General features: G+C 36.0%; 1 protein-coding gene across 2 annotated transcripts; it reads left to right on the top strand.

The window, feature by feature from the left end:
• Window positions 1–858: 858 nt before the first annotated feature.
• On the top strand, window positions 859–16,728 carry LOC128549109 (uncharacterized). 2 transcript variants are annotated; one of them, XM_053525371.1, is made up of 5 exons: window positions 859–970; window positions 4,098–4,671; window positions 4,923–5,081; window positions 8,525–8,573; window positions 12,398–16,728. In XM_053525371.1, exons 3-5 carry the CDS (start codon window positions 4,929–4,931, stop codon window positions 14,608–14,610), a joined length of 2,415 nt encoding a protein of 804 aa, XP_053381346.1. In that variant the 5' UTR covers window positions 859–970; window positions 4,098–4,671; window positions 4,923–4,928; the 3' UTR covers window positions 14,611–16,728. The 2 variants fall into 2 exon arrangements, with proteins under 2 accessions (XP_053381346.1, XP_053381347.1); XM_053525372.1 differs by having other exon boundaries at window positions 936–977.
• Window positions 16,729–22,924: the final 6,196 nt, after the last annotated feature.

Here is a 22,924-nt window from a genome sequence, read left to right as displayed (position 1 = left end):
ATTGGGCCGAGGATCACGGAACTTCATAGGGTCATGACCAGCAGATGACCTCAATTGATTTTGAGGTCAGTAGGTCAAAGGTCAAGCAAGTTCGGCTTTGACATTGGCTTAGTTTAGTGACAAGGCCATATTGTGGGGTATAACCCGTCACTCCGGGATCCAGTGACAACTCTAGTTTTACATTCATTTGAAATACAATTTTATTATGCCCGAAGTACTTATGCATGCGCATGTATACATAGATCTATATTTTGCCTTTCGTCATGGTGGAAATGAATCCTGGATAGTATTAAAACAATAGTAGATAAGCAAATTTCACCAAATTTTAGTACTTTGTACCGTGAAAAGGCTGAATAATAAATTGATAAGGTCGGCATGACGTGAAATCGTTAGCAACCGATTGTCCGCACAAGGCGGAGTTGTTTTGTATAACATCATATTAACACAAATTATTGTACGGAAATTATTGAATTTTTGGTGTACCTTTACGGTCCAGCAGTAGCTAAATCAATTTCAATTCAGTGATTGGATCTCTAAACCTACATTTAGCCGTATAGGGCACTATTAAGAGAAAGCATTAAAACTTGCTGTCAGTCCCGTGTACGGTTAAATGACAATATTTGCACTAGGATATTGTTGAATTTTAAAGATATTAAATAAAAAATGTCGAAACAATTCTTCATCGACTACTCTTCATAGAATTCGCTTTCATAATAAACTAGATAGATAGACAGATATAAATACGTGTAGGCCACTAAGAAAATTGTTAAATATCTTTGTTTACAATTTTCGCTTAAGCGCTACTACGGTATGTCATTTTAAAGTTCTTTTGAATGGAAAGTTAATATGGGCAGGTACGTCATCGTCGTATCTATGTAATTTACTATCTATAAATTCTGCACATGCGTGAACCCATTTTATTGCATGTAAACATGGCGGAAAGGAGTCCTGGGAATTAACGAAAGGCTTGGTAAAATGTTTTTGCTTAACTTTTTATTATTTTAAACACTCTTTTAAATAGCCTGTAAATAAAATCGATAAATTAAATACCATTATATCAAGTCAAATATATTTAAGTGCTTTTGATCAATCAATGTGTTAAAGCTAGTAAAATATCCCGCCTTAACCATTAATATCGCGCACATACCATAAAACTACAATGACATTTGAACAATTTTAAGTTCACTCAACAGCTCTCATAATAAGGAAATGTATGTTTTGTGTTTATGTGCTATTGTTATAATGATTCTTCAACTTTTATATTAAAGAATCGCATGATTTAATGTTAAGGAAACTTTGTACTTAATATGAATGTTATAAATAGCATGATGCTTTCTGCTCTCCATCCAAAAAGATCCAAAATGCGCAGGATGCTATTGCAAAGCAGAACGAAGAACGTCGTCAATATAACGTTGGGTATTCAGTTTGCATGCTATGCCAACAGATCTGTTTTACCCCGTCATAAACATACCCCAAACCATAATACCGCAATCACCAAATCGATCCCGCTCCAATGCACAATTTGCTGAAAAACTTTCACCTCAACAACACTTGTATTGAAAGTGATATCTCCGCGCTAAACATTATCCTGGTCCATTTGTTAGGTGTCCCATCAGGCACGTTGAATCAGAGCAGAAAAGATAATCTGACCTGAGTAAGTCAAACCGACCTTTATCGTGTTTGCATTTGTACTCAAGTGTCACTGACAAAATCTGATTTTTACGAGTGCAATATTATTTAACATTTGCATTTTGTTTCTGTTATTTCTTGACATTTCTAAGAGTTTAACACAATTTAAGCCGCCAGCGTAACTTTGTGTGAAACATAATGACATCGGCGAACACTATGGCGTTACAGTTTTCATGTAATTTTTGATAGCTATGCAATTTTGTACGCTTTGAGCTGCTCGGACATGAGTAGGATTAGCAGGCACTTAGTAGAGCATACCACACGGGAGCAGAGAGTTCACAGGGAAAAGAGATATATCTCTATGATGTTTATTGATTTCAATAACATTTTGATATGATGATGTTTTGACGGTCTGTGATTTTTCACTGTTTTTATTTCAACATTTTCCTGTCGCCTAGAAATTAAGCATTTAATGAAGTACCATTATAATAAGTCTTAACATATTATCAACCACGTTCTTCTGCGTTCAATTGCGGTTGTGTACCAAAACATTTTCACTATGAAAATACAAGATTTATTGCTGACTGTATTTCAAAAATTAATGCAAAACTTTTTATAGACTTAATTATTGTTTCTTATTGAAAACGGCAAAAAGGTTGATCATTAGACATTTGTATCCGGAGAAGAGAATTTTAAGATCTGAGTATCTTAATAGTCTTTAACTGATTTATTTCTATGGTTACTTTATATGCATTTTAAGTAAGAGTTTCAACTTCTATATTATTAACAGCACATTATGTCCCTGTGTCCCTTAATTTCTAGCGTTTATAGAAATTGTTTTTTTTAGGTGTCCCATATTACAATGCTTAAAATATGTAAAGGCTTGAAAAATATCTAATCATGTATGACAAAATCATAACTCCATAATGGATACTAAAAACCGCACATGTCAATTATCGTTCAATGCGAAACTCCATTGACTATTTGCAAATTTGAATCATTACCATATTGAATTTCATTCTTTTGAAAAACAATGCTATTGAAACTCTATGTACGTATACATTCGTAAATGTACAGATTTTGTTTATCGTCATGGCGGAAATGAGTCAACATATAAACGTTACGTGTTTAGTTTAAACTTAAATTCGGAAGGAGTGTCGACTTCTGGAATGTATAATATTATCAATGATTATAGACGGATTTACCTGTACAACGCTGTTGGTTACCATGTTGTGTATTCATATGTTTGGATATGAATGCGCATGCGCTCTTTACTGCTAGCAATTTCCAGGCACAAGTTATAAATAAACAATTAATAAATATTCCATAATCAAAATTAGATTAGTTTTGCTACTATAAAAACATTTTTATTGCAGAAATTATTATCCAAAATGTATTCCTAAGAGATATATATGATTAGTTATGTCATACCCGAGGAGCAGATTTCATATTTTGGTCCATTTGTACCACTCACAGAAACAAATGTAAAATTTATTCCCTATATTTACAATACACATTACTTACTATTTAAAGTCGGTACGATATAAACATTCATTACATATTACCGACATATTTGAAAAAGTCATACGTCTTCCATTTATCTAGAAGATTATTTAAAAATTCTAAATATCGCCACATTTAATACTTTTCACGTAGTGAATTGACCAATATTTAGTCAATAGGATGTTTAATGGGCACCTTTCTCTGTCGTATTCTCCATGTAATATTTCGGCATTTTTCGCAGTTGCTAAATTGGAAAAATGCCCGAAATTCGCATAGTGTCACCACTTTAAAATGTTAAATCTTGTTAGTTTGTTTGAGAAAAGCTTAAATGATAAAAGCATCTGAAACATTTTCAAAATGATAAAATGAAATGATGAATTTAACAAGATTGTATATGTAGTGTGTTACGTATTGTGATATCACTTTTGAATTCTTTTATTTCGAATTGTTGGATATACATTTAAGTTCAAATGATGTGTAAACCAAGTTACTTCGATGAGAGCAAAAATGTACATTCTATGTAAAAACCTTAAAGTTTAATATTTGCAAAAAAATATGAAAAGTTGTTAAATGTCTTGAATAAAGTTTAAGTATTTTTAAATTTGAAGCATTTGTAAATGTTCTAGAAGAACTTCACCAGAACTCATGAAATAACTGTTAAGTGTAAGCCAAGAGAAAAGTGTGCATGTTGATTGTCGATTACAAATATATTTAATGTTAGTCATAATTTGTTTGCATGATAAGAATTATGGTTAAAGGGCCAGTTTAGATTTCCTTATCGTTTGCCTACTGTTTTTATAATGGCTATAAAGTTTTGACCGAATTAGAATTGTACCCGTGGGATCTTCATTGGTAGGTCACTGCATTTTATGATAAGAGATAACTCTAGGTGCAACATTAACCAACTGTGTATTGACTCCCTTTGTAGTACCATATAATACACGCATATTGATTCATTTCTACAGATAAAACTAAGCAATGGAGCACCAGGCGCAGCTTAAGGATAAGAAATACAGGAACTGGGTGAAAGCAGGACTAGGTCTAAAATACGTAAAAGAAGGCTTGGAACCTTTCTGCGATCATCTTGTTAACCAGCAGCATACTGCTATCTTAGATAAAGTTAAACGGAAACACAATCTTTCGACAGTGACATGTAGACGTTGCGATGTACGCACACTCCAGCCTGACCATATCCAAACCAAAACTAGGCAATGTCCTCTCGGTCAAATGTACTGTAATTGCCTACATTCACGCGGAAAAATTTCATGAGCAAAAAAGGTATGTGGCCCCATCTATGATGAAATTATTCAACTCCATGCTTCGACCCCTCCAGCGCCGTACTGGAGAAACACAGATGCACAGCAGTGGTGTACTGAACCGTGGTCTGTCGCAAAGTGTTTCATAAATGCACCTGGATATGAACACAAGATAAGAGCAGTGGAGTTTGACTGTGCTGGCTTGTTGCATGTATTACTTAACAACATAGAATTTCAGCAACACATCAAGTGTGCGATAACTGGTACTGATGTTTTCTCGAGGGTAAATATGACGTCTTTTCTTATTATGTTGTTATATGAAATATACACCGCTAATGATTTATGATAACCCTGTGGTATGAAGTTATAAAGTTGTATAAACATGTCATTTACTTTACATTTTTAATGGAATAATGTATAATTAACAAACTACCCATATAAGCCAGGGTTCCAAATAATCTATTAGATACTGTGTACCCTCACACAAAATAATTCATGTTGATACGGCGTTGCATGATATATTTATATTTACAGGTACGCATGTCTAGAAACGAAATATTTCATTCTAATAGCATGGAACTAGAAGACAATGCGGTTAACAGTTATATTGATGATATGATAGAACTGTTGAAAGATAAAATAGAAATTAAACACAGGCAAGAATCTAAAGCTGCGGTCAAAAAGCTTCAGAAGGTAATACAATTTTATTGTTCATTTATGAATGTAATACACTTCGTATTGTTAAATAGTCCGAAGGGAAAAGTGTATTAAGTATTTTGAATGATATATCAGATTCTTTTATGACTTTTCAATATTATACACATTATTAAATAAACGGCCACATCATGAGAAAAAGGTAGAGTTAATACAAAACACGGCTGAGCTGTTATGAGAAAACCGGGCTTAAACGGAATTCCAGCATTCTGGTTAGTTTCAAAGGGAAGACCTGGTCTTAAGTTTTATCGTGAATAGTCAGCAGGTGTCGGATAAACTCGTAAATATATAAACTTGTAGCAAATGTTGTTCAGATGAATGATAAATTTGTCATAATTATAAATTGTGTGATTTTCTATTGGCCAAAAATCTTGCAAATACGACCAACCTTCGTCAAGTCTGATGTTGATGATCTTATCAAAACTGGTATAAGTTAGGAAAAGTCAAATTAACACGGCAAGATATATTTCAAGCATTATTGAATACGCATGAAAGTCATTTGATTACACAAGTTTGTTATACCAGACATTCAATAATAACAAAAGTTGATTGAATAGGAAAACGATTGTCAAATTATAGTTATTTCTTACGTTATCAAAACAAAGAACTTAAAAAAATATATATGTTTTATGTTAAAGCAATTTTTACAGTTTCATTCACGGTGGAGTTTTATGTATTTGTTTATGAAACTGATCTTATATACATTTTCACAATTCAGGGACATTGAATGCCGCCGGGCTAAGCAAATCGATAATAGCAAGTGATCAAACTTTAATGGTCACCTTATGTATTTAGTAGTGGCAATGCATAAATCCAACGTGAAATAATGTAGATTTCTTTGTGTGCACTCTACACTGCAATTTATTACTAGAAATATGTATGTCATATCAGCCAAACCATGATTATTTCGCACACATATTAAGGTCACAATAGCCTAAATAGTTTTCCCTATATATTCTATATAAAACTGACCTTTTTCAAAGAGCTACCAAACATAGCTAGACCTATTTCAGAGAACAAATCCTTACCTCATTTTAAAGAGTTATGATAAAACTGATATAAAATGAAGAGAAAAGTAGGGGTCATGTATCTTCTAAGAGAGATTTCTCTGGTCACATTTACTTACTGTAAACTGGCATCAAAATCACACTGCTGTGACCTGGAAGTACTACTCATACTAAAATTGAGCTTGACTTCACCAAATACAACCTGCTCTCCCATTTGCCCTACCAAAATGTCAACAATACATCCACAATGAAATTTAAACAGAAACTAGCCTCAATTTAGGCCTCTGTTGCCATGCCAAGTGAAAAATTAGTGTTCAAATACCTGGCAGCCATTACGCGACTAGACCAGATGGCTCCCATGCTGGTTCCTTTAGTTTAGTTAGGCCTATAAGAAAAACTGTTTTTCTGTAATAGTCCCAATTTCATTTGTATAGCACCAGTAACACATTTGCATGAAAAATACCAAGTTTCAGCTTGATTAAATCAGTTTTCCAGGTTTTATGGCATTTCCAGTAATGCGGGTCCCTGCGCCAATTTTCCTTCAAAACTGATGTCGCGACATAATTTTTAACCAGTTCTTCTAGCCAGAGCTGGTTTTTGCCCTATTTCATAAATTTTTACCATAATTTGCAAGCAAATTACACATTAACACTTTGAAATATACCAAATGTCCCCTCTGAAAGGTATAGATGGGCATAATTTAGAGTGCAAATTTTCATTTAAAAAAAAAAATACCCCAAAACAGTGAAAATGTGATTTTTTGGGTTTTTATCAATTTTTGCAGCAAAATTTCAATGAAATGCTCATTTTATACCAAAATCTGACCAAACTAGTTCATTTATATCAGTATCTGGACAAATCTCAATTTTTGCTCACATTTTCTTATAGGTCACAATAGCCTAAATAGTTTTCCCTATATATTCTATATAAAACTGACCTTTTTCAAAGAGCTACCAAACATAGCTAGACCTATTTCAGAGAACAAATCCTTACCTCATTTTAAAGAGTTATGATAAAACTGATATAAAATGAAGAGAAAAGTAGGGGTCATGTATCTTCTAAGAGAGATTTCTCTGGTCACATTTACTTACTGTAAACTGACATCAAAATCACACTGCTGTGACCTGGAAGTACTACTCATACTAAAATTGAGCTTGACTTCACCAAATACAACCTGCTCTCCCATTTGCCCTACCAAAATGTCAACAATACATCCACAATGAAATTTAAACAGAAACTAGCCTCAATTTAGGCCTCTGTTGCCATGTCAAGTGAAAAATTAGTGTTCAAATACCTGGCAGCCATTACGCGACTAGACCAGATGGCTCCCATGCTGGTTCCTTAAGTTTAGTTAGGCCTTAACTAACCGATAACAGAGACTGGTTTTCTTATTTGACACGTGTTTTAAATCAATAAAAGGTAAAGCAATGACTCTATGGTCGTGAACAGGATTTGAATTATTTGTCCTTTTTACGGATCTTATCTCATCCCTTTTAAAACATAATTGCTTGTTTGTACGCGTATACACTTTGTAGGCGTACGCGCTTTCAGATTTTAAAATAACGCATAAATCCAACGTGAAATAATGTAAAAATATTAAAATAAAGTTATTCTAGGCCATGTAGAATGAAACTATTTGTCTCTCATTGAACTGGAACCAAAAAGTGATTTCGACTTCAATACAGCAAAAAGATCATACACATTTTGACTCTTGAAAAGTTATCTCTGACAACGTCTTGTTAAAGGTTATATAAATTTTGTATTTTCTTTTATTTTATACACTGTTTCTCACAGTTTTGAAAAAAATTAAAAGCTTCTTAATTTAAGCAAAATCAACCACTAACATACTTAGTAAATAGTTGTTTTTGTTAAAAGTAACCAAAATAATACGTAATCTTTGTTCATAGAAAGGGAACATAATAATTATGATATCACTATTGCTAGAAGCATATTGCTTTAGTCTGTCAGCTGCATTTCTGCAGAAAGATAATAACGTACACTTTCAAAATTCCTGATCATTATCAAATTTTAGAAATAAATTTTTAGAAAATTCTAAACTTTATATCACGGTCGATGTTCTATCTTAGATATACATGATAGAGTACGAATAAGTTGAAGTAATCATAACAGTTATATTTTTTAAATAATTTTATAGACGAACCATCAGCAGGTAAGATGACATAAGTTAAGATGAAAAATATATTAATTTAAATGTCAAATGCTAGAGCTACAAGTCCTACTGTATGTACTTAGAAAGACTTGATCTCTCGATATATCGCTTAACATTATTTCATGGTGAACGCACACTCTTTCAAAATTCATATAGCTGAGAGAACGTTTTCGAACCCATATTTGCATTTTTCTGTTGTTCAAATTTGTACTCATTTCATTCAAAATAAAATGAACTTGTTTTAGGATATTGCGAAGACTAAACGACAAGATGAGAAAAGCAAACAGAAAGCAGGTAATTTTATTTATTACTTTTGAAAATCAAATTTAAAAGTTGTTTGAATCTGAGATTGTGATTGATTTATTTTTATTGTCAAGATTGAGAATGTAAGACATATATACTCACTGACGTTACTAGCTGTGACATTGCGATTTTATGCATGCAGAAAAAGCGTTAGAAGTACAAAATATTTTTTGTCTTAGTTTGTAAAACGTTTTGAAACTTTAATGCACGGCAATATTTTGTATAACTCGCCCGCTTAAATCAGTAAGGAGAGCACTGACATTTGAATCGTGGGATTGAGAATTCGAAGCGCATATTTTCCGTGATAACTTGTTAAAAGTTTGTATCTCGGACAGAATAACTTGATTTGTATCTCTGATTCAAGTGGAAAAGTTGGCAGATGCGAATGCAAAACAGAATAGTACTGATAAAGAATCCAAGTTAACTGCCGTTACACGGCGCTGAACCGAAAAGGATCGCGAGTTCAAAAGTGGCCGTTTCCCTGCTGTTCCTAACAACGGCATGCCTAACTATGGTTCAAAATATATAAACTTTAAATAATGTGTGTGCAATTCAGGAAAATACAATTGACTTATCTCGACGTTTTTTAACCAGTTCTGCCTAAATAATTCCTCACAATGACTAAATGCATATTATTACGTACCGGCACTAATAATTTTCCTATAGGCTGAACACCGCTAAATCTGGCTTTATTTTTTGGTTTTCTGTAATATCCTTTTCCTAAATAATGTTATTTCCATATCCATAAAGAACTATTTGCTATATAAAAGAATAAGGGAATGTTACGTTTTATAGAAGAAAGTTGCGCTTCGCTCCCCAACTCCCACAAACCCAAAATGTACTTCTGATGTGTTTCCGAGAATGTAGTTCTTACCCGGCTTATTCATCTGGCATATGATAAAACTGAGGAGATTTCGATAGAATGCTACAAATACATGTTACTAGGAAATTAATTGCACAGGTTTACATTCGAGTTGGTAGTTTTTTACCTAAATACGACAACGGATCGTCGGAATATCTAATAAAAAAACAAATACCTATGAAAGTAACAGAACATTATTAAGGGAGTGTCGCAGATAATATGTAAGCAGAGATTCGTTCTATGCTGCAATGATAACATTATGTATGGTGCCCCATGGGACCATCACAGACTACTAATTAAATTAAGTATTGTTGAAACCACGAGACAACGACGTTAAGAAATCGGAACATCGATGGTGGAAATTCCAAACTACGGTGTTAAGAAACCGAAACAATGAAACACCGGTGGTGGATTGATTACTGTACCACCAAAACAGGAAGTTACTGCTCAGGTTTACATGTACATGTGAAGTAGTCCAAAATATAGTTCAATGTTGCTGATGGAATCTTGTATAATAAATCATATGAGAATATGTCAGTTATATATACTTATTGTATTTGAAAATGCTCACTGTACTTACTAAACTGCTAAACGGACCAAGAAAACCATTTTTAACTGCAAAATAAATAACACATAACAAAATTTGAATAATTTATTTACTTTTTTTAGGGATACCGTTTTTATTTATTATTTGTGGAAAATACATCATCTTATCTTGTTATATTTGAAGAAGTCAATTACTTCTAAAGAGTCTATATAAACTGAGGTGGGTCTATAAAATGACCAAAGGGACCAAAAAACATCAGATTACTTAAGAAAAAAAAACAAAGATTCATAAGATCCGGAGTAAAATAGACTTCATTTTTGGGGGTAATGTTGTTATTTTATTTTCCAAAAAGGCCCTTTTCTATTAAATAGTTTTATCCTTCTTTATTCATAAAGACAAATTTATAGATATTCCGTCAGGTCGGTGTTACTAAAGGTTCGTAATATTTTTTTCTTTACTTTTCATCATCATGGCTTCGGCTTTTTGCCATCATAGTTTCGCATGTTCACTGTCATGCGCACTGACGTTTAACAAACGTACATATTATGTCGTCTGAATAAGTGGCGTTTATCCTGTTTATTTAATCAAAAGCCGGGTTTCTTCTTTTATTTATTATCATCATGGTAGGATATCAATGCAAGATGTCTATTAAATTATGTAAAGGCGAAATAACGAAAGTACGACGGAGAAAAATTGACACATCGAAGGTGAAAAATCGAATCTAAAATTGTGAAGAATTAATATACGATGGGGCTAGATGTTGAAAACACAGAAAGTCGATATAATTTCGACTTTACACCATCACTGTTTCGACTTTTAACCAGCGTGATTTCATTTTTTCACCATCGTTGCTTTATTTCTGCTGATTTTCACCATCGCAGTTTCGTCGTTTCCCTCGTTTCGTTGTTTTGACTGTACAAATTTAACAAGCAAATTCGATGAATTGGTATCCCCCGTCGAAAGGATGTGTGGTGAGTAATGGCAAAAAAATATCTGGCAAAATGTTAAGGATGTTACTAAGAAGCAAATAAACTCAGAATCAATTTAACAGAAAATGAATGCTTTAAGTGTACATAATAAATGTATGTTATGTTGATCCTGACTAATGAAATTAATTTGAATGGAATTATGTTTACCGTAATAAGCTTAGCATTTAGAATTAAATGGAGTTATTCAAAATGTGAGCTTGAAGCGTAACTAGAACGAAATCATTGTCTTCGAGTAGTTTTGCACCAAGTGTTGCTATTGAACATGAACATTTCAACTTAGAAGAACAGATGTACTTAAGAGAGCACAATCAAGTAAGATATCTTGAACATGGCTGGCGGTGGGTTGGGTATGGTGGTAAAAGTTTGAACTTTTAAAAAAAAAGGAATAGGAAATAAACGTTTTTCTTTTTTGGTTGGGTGGGGCGAAGTTGACCGGATGACGTTACAAAACTTCACATGTTGGTTATAAATATTGGTGTGAAATTAAAACAAACGGAGGGGATACTTGATCGGGGGCGGTGGGCATTATTGGGTGGAGTAGCGAGGTGGGGGAACAGTACAACTTTGCATATCGATAAATATTAATGCATGGAAGGTTTGAAAAACAAATGAGGAATGAAAAAAAACATTTTTGGAGTGGGGACGGGTGGATGGGGTTGCTGGGAGGGGGAGAGGGTGTCACCAAGGCAGTGTAGGTACACAACTTCACATGTTTATAATAAATGTTCATGGAAAAGAATGAAGAAATTTTATGAAAATCTACCAAATGGTTATAATATACAGTACGTGTGCACAACCACATTATGGTGGTCTAAATGAATTTGTTTCATAGTTCTATGTTAAATAGACCAAAAGTTATAAAGCAGAAATTGCTATATATATAGTGCCCTAACACTAGAAACTTCTAAGGGTCATAACTCTAGTATTACTTGGGTAATCTGGCTGAAACTTGATGGGCTGCATAACCTTATAGTGATGAACATGTATTTGAAGTTTTGTTTAAATTTTCTCCACCACTTCCTAGATATGGCTCCGGACAGACGGACGGAAAGACGGATGGACGAACGGAAAACGCCGAAACTAAATCCCTCCGACTTTCGTCGGGGGATAATAAACATGCCGCGATTGCCCTTAATAGTCCTTAAACACAATGACATTTAATAATGCAAGTTTCAGTTCCACTTATTTTAAACTTCAAATAGAGGATCGCTGCTTACAAAAATTAAATGCGAAATATTTCTCCCGTATTTCATCTTAGAGTTTTGAAAATTTGTAAATGGCACCAGCCATCACAGGCATACAGACGTTGAAAATGTTTCTGCATTCTGCATTCCAGCTCAATTAATTAACAATGTGCAAAATATATATTATATCAAAATATATCAAAAGTATAATTGCTTTTTTTAATTTTCTTAAGACTTTCAGAAAAAGCTAGGCAAAGTATATAAGAAATACGTGAGTAATACATCTGCATTGCCCCTCAAACCTGAAAAAACTCAGATGGATGTTGATGATGTGTATGTACCCCCATTGATTACAGTAGACAAGAAGGATGAAAATTCGAAAGAATGGAAAGAAGTTAAGATTTCTATGCAAGACATATTTGAGAATGAAGAAATACCTGCAAAATTGATCTACGTTATCGGAGAGGCTGGCTCTGGTAAAAGCATGTTTTGTAAAGTCCTTGTGCATTTCTGGTGCATTGCGCATTCATATTCAGAATGCCCATTAGACGAATCTGACATGGTTAAAGTAATAGGAAGCTTTAATTTTTTATTTTATGTTTCACTACGACACTGTTCCGACTGTAACTGTATAGAGAAAATGTTAAAGAAACTGTATCATGATCCTGCGCTTGATGATATCTTACAAAATGAATCTGATAAATGTCTTATCATACTCGATGAATGGGCACCAGACAGAAAACAATGTTCGCAGTTTTTGACCAAAGGACTTCCAGAACGCGAGCTCGATGCGGACTACACCATTATTACAACTTCTAGACAATGGAAGTTTGATTCTCTACGAGTAACAGATAGTGAGGTTGATAAGAAGATCAAATTGAAAGGAATTGATAAACATGAAATTGAAGACTTAACTGAGAAAACGGTTATAAAGTTAAATGATATTTTTCATAAAAGCAAAGACGCAGAAGATTGTAAAAGTGTTCTCGAAAGAAGTCAGTTTTCAGATTTAAGCAAAATACCTCTGATTTTGCTACAATTGATTTGTCTATGGTTTGACAATAAACTCCAAGGGACTTCAAATTACGCTTTATATAGTAGTATGTTAGCCCTCTTTTCTGAATGGAAAACACTTAAGGTTTTAGAAAATCAAGAATTCGAGATGATTACACCAAAGTATATGACCGATTCGTTACTGTCCGACTGTTTTAGTGATTTCGAGACCCTCTGTGAAAACACATGTGAGATACAGTACCTTTCCATTTTAGCGTACGAAACACTCTTTGACAAAAATAAAGAAAACACATTGACATTCAGCAACTTAATACTAAAACGGCTAAACATACCAAATGACGTGATTAAGTGTTGTTTGAACGTTGGAATTTTAAAAATTGAACATAACGTAAGTTTGCATGCAAGTGTACGTCAACAATCGTCATTTTCCTTCTTTCACAAATCAGTGCAAGAATATTTAGCTGCAGTGTATGTCGCTAGTCAGTTCAAAGAGATGCTAAAGTCGTCGGAATTATTGCACACGGGTGAAAGTGTCTGCAAGCAGTGTATGGGAAAATATTTTGGCAGTTGCAAAACTGTTGTTGATATTTTAGAACAGTCAAATGTGTTAATTATACTATGTGGATTAGAACCACAGTTGCGAAGTGTTAGTGAATGTATCTATAACGTAACACTTGTTGACAAAATGGTAGTTGAGGAAAGAAATAAAGTACCGGAACATTTCATTTTAGATCATCATAAATTGATCAATGATATTCAAACGTGCATTTTAAAGTGCACTGCAGAAGTAATGTCGATTGCAACAAATGTTCACCCGCCTGTTTATATTGCCGATCTTTACATTGACCCTTCAATAGATTTGCTACATTATGGTCAGAATATTATTTTTGAAAATGTTCTTTCGGTAGAAATAAAGGGAAATTCACACGGCATATATGATAAGGAAGCATTTTATGTTGTCGTGAAACATTTAACCAAATGTCACCATTTAAAGGTAATGAAGTTTGATGCCAGTATTCAAAGTGACGTGAGGATTAACAATGAAGTTACTACAATACTTGATACGAATGTTCGCACGCTTGAATCTATTAGTTTCATAGATATAGACGAGAGAAGTGTAACACGTATTGTTTCGATATTACCGAAAATGCGAAAACTAACTTCTCTCCAGGTGAAGACTTTTTATGCAAGACGTTTACCACATGATGCTATTTTGTCGTTGTGTAAATACCTGAATCAGAATACAAGTCTTCAGAATATAGCGCTCGATATTGATTGTGAGAAACACGACAAACACATGGTAGACCTATCAAAACATAAACAACTTCAACATGTTGATTTTATGTTTAGTTCCTTCTGTGTGGTCAGTTGTAACAGTGACAATTTAGAAACGTGTACGCTTGTTATTACAAGCGCTGACATGATGAAATAAGTGTGTAACAGTCTATATAATGCAGGTAAATTGATATATCTCACTCTGTTCTTTAGGGTATCTAGAGTGTATAACGAAATAGAATGCAGAATTGTTACTGAAAATCTTATCAGACTGTTGCCATCAATAGTCAGTATATGTACTCTAACGTTATGGGACATTACTTTTACTGACAATATTATAGCACGTCCGTGTGATATGAAGAATCTGAAAGAAATAACACTTGATAGGGTAACAATGAGTATGAAAACGTGGTGCAAATTCATAGACAGTCTTCCTGCACTGCCACACATAGTAAAGGTAAAACTATTTCATATGGATATTAGAGATGGATACAGTATACGTGATAAAAATCAAGAAGCATATGCACGACAGTATGTCAGAGAAAAAACGAATTTATTCCGCGTGACAGACGAAGGTACCTTTTATATTCAGTTTACAACAAAAGGAAGTGTGACTCTGAATATGAGTTTATTATAACGCAAACTAAGATCACGCGAATAGGCAAAATCTTTGATAGTGGTTCATGGAAAAGAACGTACAACGCAAATGTTTCATATTAAGCTTATATTAAGCATTTAATGTATTATTTTTAAACAGTTTGCATTTTAACTAAGTGTAAAAAATGAAGTACTCCTAGAATAATCTTTTTTTGAAATGCAAACAATATTCATATTTGTGAATTATTGTAATAAAATGCTTCGGATACTTCTAGTCTGTATATATAATTACATTAACACGTTTACATAATTTACATGAATAACTTTATAATGGCAAAAACAATTACCGCGTTAATCTAACAATATATATTTGATATGAAATAGAAGGAATTTAGTTGTACCTTATGTCATATTCATATTTTATCAATTTGAAAATGTTAGTTGATTAATTCTTATGTTAAATACTTACTGTTTGTTTCAATTATTTTGACTAATAATATATGTCATGTGTATACGAATCGGATAGAAATATCAGTCCCGAGGGCACCTGCGCATTGAAACGTCTTTGACAACAAGTAAATATTTTTCTCCTGATTGATTGATTGATGTCGGTTAGCTATGTTTCCTGAAACACCGAAATGTCTTCTTTCATTACTTATTATAGAACAATTCAACGTCTCCTATACTTAAAACGACGTCAATATACAGTACTGTTTGGACATTTTTTTTAAAAAAAAACGTTGTAGTTTTAGGTTAGACTAATATGTAAAATCTATAGCGGAAAAAAGGCGCGAATTTATGTGTGTAATATTATTCAGCGAAAAAAACGAATGTAAATTTCCCGATGCAAAAGTAATAATCTTTTAATGACATACGTATCTTCGCTAAAACTTATTTGATAAATGATCTTATACAATTTACAATACTGCCTTATTCCGGTGAATATCACTTCATATCCAATGACTCAAGAGTCAGTAACTGTTTTATTATATGGGTTCGGGTTTGAATAAGTAACACATATTTATTTCAACATCTTTAATGTTTGAAAGTAACAATAACTGTGTGAAGCTCCATTCTATATTATATACTGGAGAAAACCCACAAACCATTAAGCAAGAAATATAATTATGTTCAAAGATGATGAGCGTTTTCGGCCAGTGAAATTTAGGTTATTTATAGAAAATATAATAAACAAAAACAGATTTGCAAATAATGTCGTTAAAGATATTTCAAACACGACGAAACAAATGAAAATGATGTCGCAAATGACGTCATGCTCGTGATATGAGATATCAACGTCAATATGGAAAAATATTGACGTTTCATGTTCCATTGTTACTTACCGGAGTTTATAACTAAGTCTATTACATTGTGTTATGTCAAATGGTAAATGTCTGTGTTAACAGTGAAACACACCTTCGACATAACATGTAAGATATCACGTCAGAAATACATTTTTTAATATTACAGTGTGATTTAATGAATGTACAAACGCTTAGAAATGGTTATATCTTAGAATCTGAAATGTCGGTAATTTGAAGGGCTCGAAAATTTTTCAGTCACAAGCTCCTTCTTCCCGCGACATCACAGAATTACTAGGTAAAATGTTTGATGATTTGTACCTTATGTATGTCTATACATTAGATGCACAAGTCTGTAAATAAATTATTAAAAAGACGCTTTCATTTTATTTTTAATTGTTACTTTAGACAACGTTAGCCGAAATATGTTGGTAGTCTTAGCTGGCAGATACTTCTTTTCCTGTAAATACTGAGCTGACCGACCGCTTACTGTGCTTTCAATACTGCTCTGATCGATCGGTTACAGTGCTGTAAATGCTGAGCTGACCGATCGCTGCCGGTGCTGCAAATACTGACCTGCTCCTAGTGCTGTAAATACTGAGCTGACTGATTGCTTCAAGTGCTGTAACCTGACTAACCTGGCCAATCGCTCCCAGTGTTGTAGATACTGAGCTGGAAGATCTCATCTCTCCAAGTAATGTAAATACTGACTTGACCGATCACTCCCAGTGCTGTAAATACATAGATTACGGATCGCTCTGAGTGTTGTAAAAGTAGAGCTGACCGCTCCTTGCGCTGAGGGTACTGACCAGACCGATCTCCCTCTGTGCTGTAAATATTGAACTGAAAGATAGCTCCCAGTACTGTAAATACTGACCTGATCGATCACTCCCAATGCTGTATACTCGTTGCTGAAAGATCGCTGCTAGTGCCGTAAATACCAAATATCAATACTCCCTGTTCCGTAAATATTTTGCTGAAAGATCAATCCATGTGCTGTTAATACTATGCTAACCGATCACCCCCTTAACTCTAAATACTGAGCTAATAGATCGCTACCCCTGCTGTAAAAATCTGACCTGAACAATTGCTCACTATGCTGTAAATTCTAAGCTGCCAAGTCGCTCTCTCTGCTGTAGATACTGACCTGAGCTCTAGGTAGTGCTTTAAATACTGAGCTGAAAGATCGTTGTATGTGCTTTAATATTGAGCTGACTGGCCGCTGCCTATGCTGTAAGTACTGACCTGACCGATGCTCCCAGCGCTGTACATACGTAGCTGAAAGATCGCTTCATGTGCTGCAAGTACTGAGCTAATCGATCGCCACCTCTGCTGTAAAATTTGAGCTAACCGATGTTTTCGGTGCTGTAAATACTGAGCGGACAGATCTCTCATAGTACTGTAAATACTGAGCTGACCGAACACTCCTAGTGCTTTAAATACTGAGCTAATCGATCACCATGTGTGCTTTAATATTGAGCTGATTGGTCGCTCGCTCAGTTGTAAGTACTGACCTAACCGATGTTCCCTGTTCTGTAAGTACTGAGCTGAAAGATTGCTTCCTGTGCAGTAAATACTGATCTGACCGATCGCTCCTAGTGCTGAAAGATCGTTGTGTGTGCTTTAATATTGAGCTGATTGGTCGCACCCTATGCTGTAAGCACTAACTTGACCGATGCTCACCGTGCTCAACATACTTAGCTGAAAACAGCTCCCAGTGCTGTAAAGACTGAGCTAACCGATCGCCTCCTCTGCTGTAAAAATAGAACTGACCGATACTTCGAGTGCTGTAAATGCTGAACTGACAAATTTTCTTGTGCTGTAAGATTTATACCGATACTCCCTGTACTGTAAATGCTGAGCTAACAGATCGCTCCTATTGCTTAAAATACTGAGCTGAACGATCGTTTTCGCTGTTGTAAAAACTGAGCTGACTGATCGCTACAAGTGCAGTAAATACTAACCTAACTGATCGAACATAGTGCTGCAGATATTGACGTGACCAATCGCTCCCAGTGCTGTAAATACTGACCTGACCGATCACTCCCAGTGCTGTAAATACTCAGATTACCGATCTCCCCGAGTGCTCTAAAAACTGAGCCGACCGATCGCTCCTTGTGTTGAGGGTACTGGCCTGACCGATCGCTCTCAGAGCTGTAAATATTGAACTGAAAGATAGCTCCCAGTACTGTTAATACTGACCACACCGATCAATCCCAGTATATACTTTGCTTAAAGATCACTCCTAGTGCCATAAATATCGAATACCGAAACTGCCTGTTCCGTAAATACTTTGCTAAATGTGCTGTTAATACTGAGCTAAACGATTGCTCCTTATGCTGTAAATACTGAGCTAACCGCTCGCTTCCTATGCTGTAAATGCTGAGCTAATCGATCGCTCCCTAAGCTGTAAATGCTAAGCTAATCGATCGCTCCCCCTGCTGTGAAAGTCTCACGTGACCAATTGCTCACTATGCTGTAAATAAATTCTGAGATGCACAATCACTCCCTGTGCTGTAAATACTGACCCGAGCAATCGCTCTTTGTAGTGTTTTAGATACTGAGCTAAAAGATCGTAGTGTGTGCTTTAATATTGCACTGACTGGCCGTTCCCTAGGCTGGATGTACTGACTTGACCGATGCTCCCCGTGCTCTACATACGTAGCTGAAAGATCGCTCCCTGTGCTGTAAATACTGAGCTAACCGATCGCCACCTCAGCTGTAAAATTTGAGCTGACCGATATTTCCTGTGATTTAGATATTGAGCTGACCGAACACACCTAGTGCTTTAAGTACTGAGCTGAAAGATCGTTTTCTCTGCTGTAAAATCTGAGCTGACTGATCGCTCCCTTTGCTGTAAGTACTGACCTAACCGACTAACCGATTCTCCCTGTGTTTTAACTACTTGAGCTCTACCGACTTTGGAAGAAATCGTTCCCTGTGCTATAAATACTTAGCTTACTGATCGCTACCTTTGCTGTAAAATTTGAACTGACCGATACTCCCTGTGCTGTAAATACTGAGCTGACCGATCACTCCTATTGCTTAAAATACTGAGCTGAAAGATCATCTTCTCTGCAGTAAATACTGAACTGACTGGTCGCTCCCTATGCTGTAAAAACTGACCTGAACGATGCTCCCACTGCTTTAATTACTGAGCTGCCAGATCACTCCCTGTGCTGTAAATACTTACCTAACCGATCGCACCTTTAATTACTGAGCTGAAAGATCGATGTGTGTGCTTTAATACTTATCTGTCTGGTCGCTCCCTTTGCTGTAATGACCGATGTTCCCCGTGCTGTACATACTTAGCTGAAAGATCGCCCCCTCTGCTGTAAATGCTGAGGTAACCGATCGCCACAGCTGCTGAAAATTTTGAGCTGACCGATACTCCCACCGCTGTAAATGCTAAGCTGACAGATATTTCAAGTGCTGTAAGTACTGAGCTTACCGAACGCACATTGGATTTTCAATACTGAGCAGAAGGATAGATGTCTCTGCTGTAAATTCTGAGCTGACCGGTCGTTTGCTGTGCTGTAAGTACTGAGCTGACAGATCGTCCCTTGTGCTGTATTTATTGACCTTACCGATCGCTCCTAGTGCTTTAAATACTAAGCTGAAAGAGCGTTGTGTGTGGTTTATCATTTAGCTGATTGGTGTCACCCTATTCTGTAAGTACTAACCTGACGGATTCCCCCCGTGCCTTATATACGTATCTGACACTCACTTCCTGTGCTGTAAATACCGAGCTAACCGATCACCACCTCTACTGTAAATTTTGAGCTGACCGATATTCCCAGTGCTGTAAATGCTGAGCTGACTGATACTTCCTGTGCTGTAAAACTTTATACTAAGCTGACCAGTACTTGCTGTACTGGAAATACTGAGCTGACCGATCGCTCCTAGTTCTTATAATATTTAGCTGAATAGTCGTTTTATCTGCTGTAAATACTGAGATGACTAGTCGTTCGCTATGCTGTAATTACTGACCTGACCGATGTTCCCTGTGCTGTAAGTACTGAGCTGACAGATGTTCCTTGTGCTGTAGATACTGACCAGACCGATCGCTCCTAGAGCTTTACTTAGCTGAAAGATCTTTTTTGTGCCTGAATACTAAGCTGACTGGTCGCGCCCTACGCTGTAAGTACTGACTTGACGGATGCTCCCTGTTCTGTATATACTTAGCTGAAAGATCTCTACCTGTCTTGTAAATACTGACCTGAGCGATCGCTCCTTGTTCTTTAAATACTTGGCTGAAAGTGTGTGTCCTTTACTACCTGTGCTTTAAATACGGAGCTGACCGAACGCTCCCTGTACTGTAAGTACTGAACTGACAGATCGCTCCCAGTACTGTTATTACTGAGCTGACTGATACTCCCAGTGTTGTAAATACTGAACTGACCGATCGCTCCACGTTCTTTAATTACTGAGCTAACCGATACTCCCAGCGTTGTAAATTCTCCCCAAACCGATTATCCCTATGCTGTAAAACCTAATGTGACTGATCGCTCCCTATGCTGTAAATACTGACCTAACCGATGATCCCTTTGTTGTAAGTACTAAGCTGACAGATCGCTCCCTGTTCTGTAAATACTGACCTGAGCGATCGCTCCTTGTGCTTTAAATACTTGGCTAAAAGATCGTTGTGTGTCCTTTAAAACTGAGCTGAAAAGTCGCTCCCTGTCCTGTAAGTTCTAACCTGACTGATGCTACGCGTGCTCTAAATATTTAGCTGAAAATCGCTCTCTGTGATGTGAAAACTGAGCTAACCGAAGCCATCTCTGCTGTAAAATATGAGCTGACCGATACCCCTAATGCTGTAAATGCTGACCTGACCGATATTTTTCTGTGCTGTAAATACTGAGATGACCGGTACTCTATGCTGTAAATACTGAGCTATCCGATCGCGCCTAGTGCTTTAAACACTGAGCTGAAAGATCGTTGTCTCTGCTGTTAATACTGATCTGACTGGTCACTCCCTATGATGTAAGTACTGACCTGACCTATGCTCCCAGTGCTGTAAATACTGACCTGGCCGATCGCTCCTGAGATGCATCATTGTGTGTGCTTTAATATTGAGCTGATTGGTCGCTCCCTATGTTGTAAGTTCTGACCTGACCGATGCTCCCCGTGCTCTACATACGTAGCTGAAAGATCGCTCTCTGCGCTGTAAATATTGAGCTAACCGATACTTCCTGTGCTGTAAATGCTGAACTGACCGATATTTTCTGTGCTGTAAATACTGAACTGACCGATACTCCCTGTGCTACGATGGCACAGTGGTCCCCAACAAACCAGTTAATAATTCTCGTCCCGCGACCCCGGTAATTATCGTGTTTTCGCTCCTCGTCCCTGCAAAAATAGAGTTTTCAACCTGCTTCAGTCTTCGCATTTTAACTTGTTAAATCTCCTGTTTTCGCTCGACGCAAAATGATAGAATTCAGCAACCATACGAAATGGACGCACAAAATGTCTACGTGAGAGAGGTGAGACAGGACTGGAAGATAGATAGATAGACGGACGGAAGTACAGACAAATAAATAAGTAGGTAGGTACTTAGGTTCCATCCAATCTATTTATCCCTACGTCCGTCTATCCATCTATTTATAGTTTCGATTGGCTGATATAAGTCGTGGTCACGAGTTATTATATTGTGGCACCAACTTATCAAATTGTGGCCACAAATTTACTAAGTTGAGGTCACGATTTACTAAGTTGTGGCCCCAATTTACTAAGTTGTGGCCACAAGTTACTAAAATGTGGCCACGATTTACTATGTTGTGGCCACAATTTACCAGGTTGTGACCACAACTTAGTAACTGGTGGCCACAATTTACTAAGGTTTGACCACAATTTACTAAGTTGTGGCCACAATATAAATAAAGTGTTGCGGATATCACCTCTGTGCCACCGTATTGTGCTGTAAATACTGAGCTGACCGAATGCTACTAGTGCTTTAAATACAGAGCTGAAAGATCGTTGTGCCTGCTGTAAATACTGAGCTGAATGATCGCTCCCTTTGCTGTAAGTACTGACCTGACCGATGCTCCCTGTGCTGTAAGTACTGAGCTGACAGATCGCGCCCAGTACTGTGATTACTGTGCTGACTGACACTCCGATGCTTCCTATGTTGTATATACTGAACTGACCGATTGCTCCAAGTTTTGTCGCTCTTTGTGTTCTACCTACTAAGCTAACGGGTCTCTAGCTCATTGTGTTACACCCACTTAGTTAACTGGTCGCTGATTTACAGGTCGTTTGCTAATTGTGTTCTACATAGGCAGCTGACGGGTCGCTCACGGTTTCCGTTCTACCTAAGTAGCTAAAACTGTCACTCTTTTCCGTGTTTCTTCTGAGCTAACCAGTCCTTGTTCTTTTCACACTAACCAATCACTGGTTGTATTTTACTTTCTGAACCGATTCTATTAAATGAGCCGACCGGTTGCTCGTATTCCTCTACATTCTGAGCCAACAAGTTGTTCCTTGAATTTTTACTGCTAAGATAACAAGTCACTTATTGTGCTCTTCTACCTACGAAAATCATTTACTCGCTCAATATGCTTACATTTTACC

This window comes from Mercenaria mercenaria, chromosome 15, assembly GCF_021730395.1.
Source record: "Mercenaria mercenaria strain notata chromosome 15, MADL_Memer_1, whole genome shotgun sequence".
Lineage (NCBI taxonomy): Eukaryota > Metazoa > Mollusca > Bivalvia > Venerida > Veneridae > Mercenaria > Mercenaria mercenaria.
This window is presented reverse-complemented; position numbering and strand designations above follow the sequence as displayed.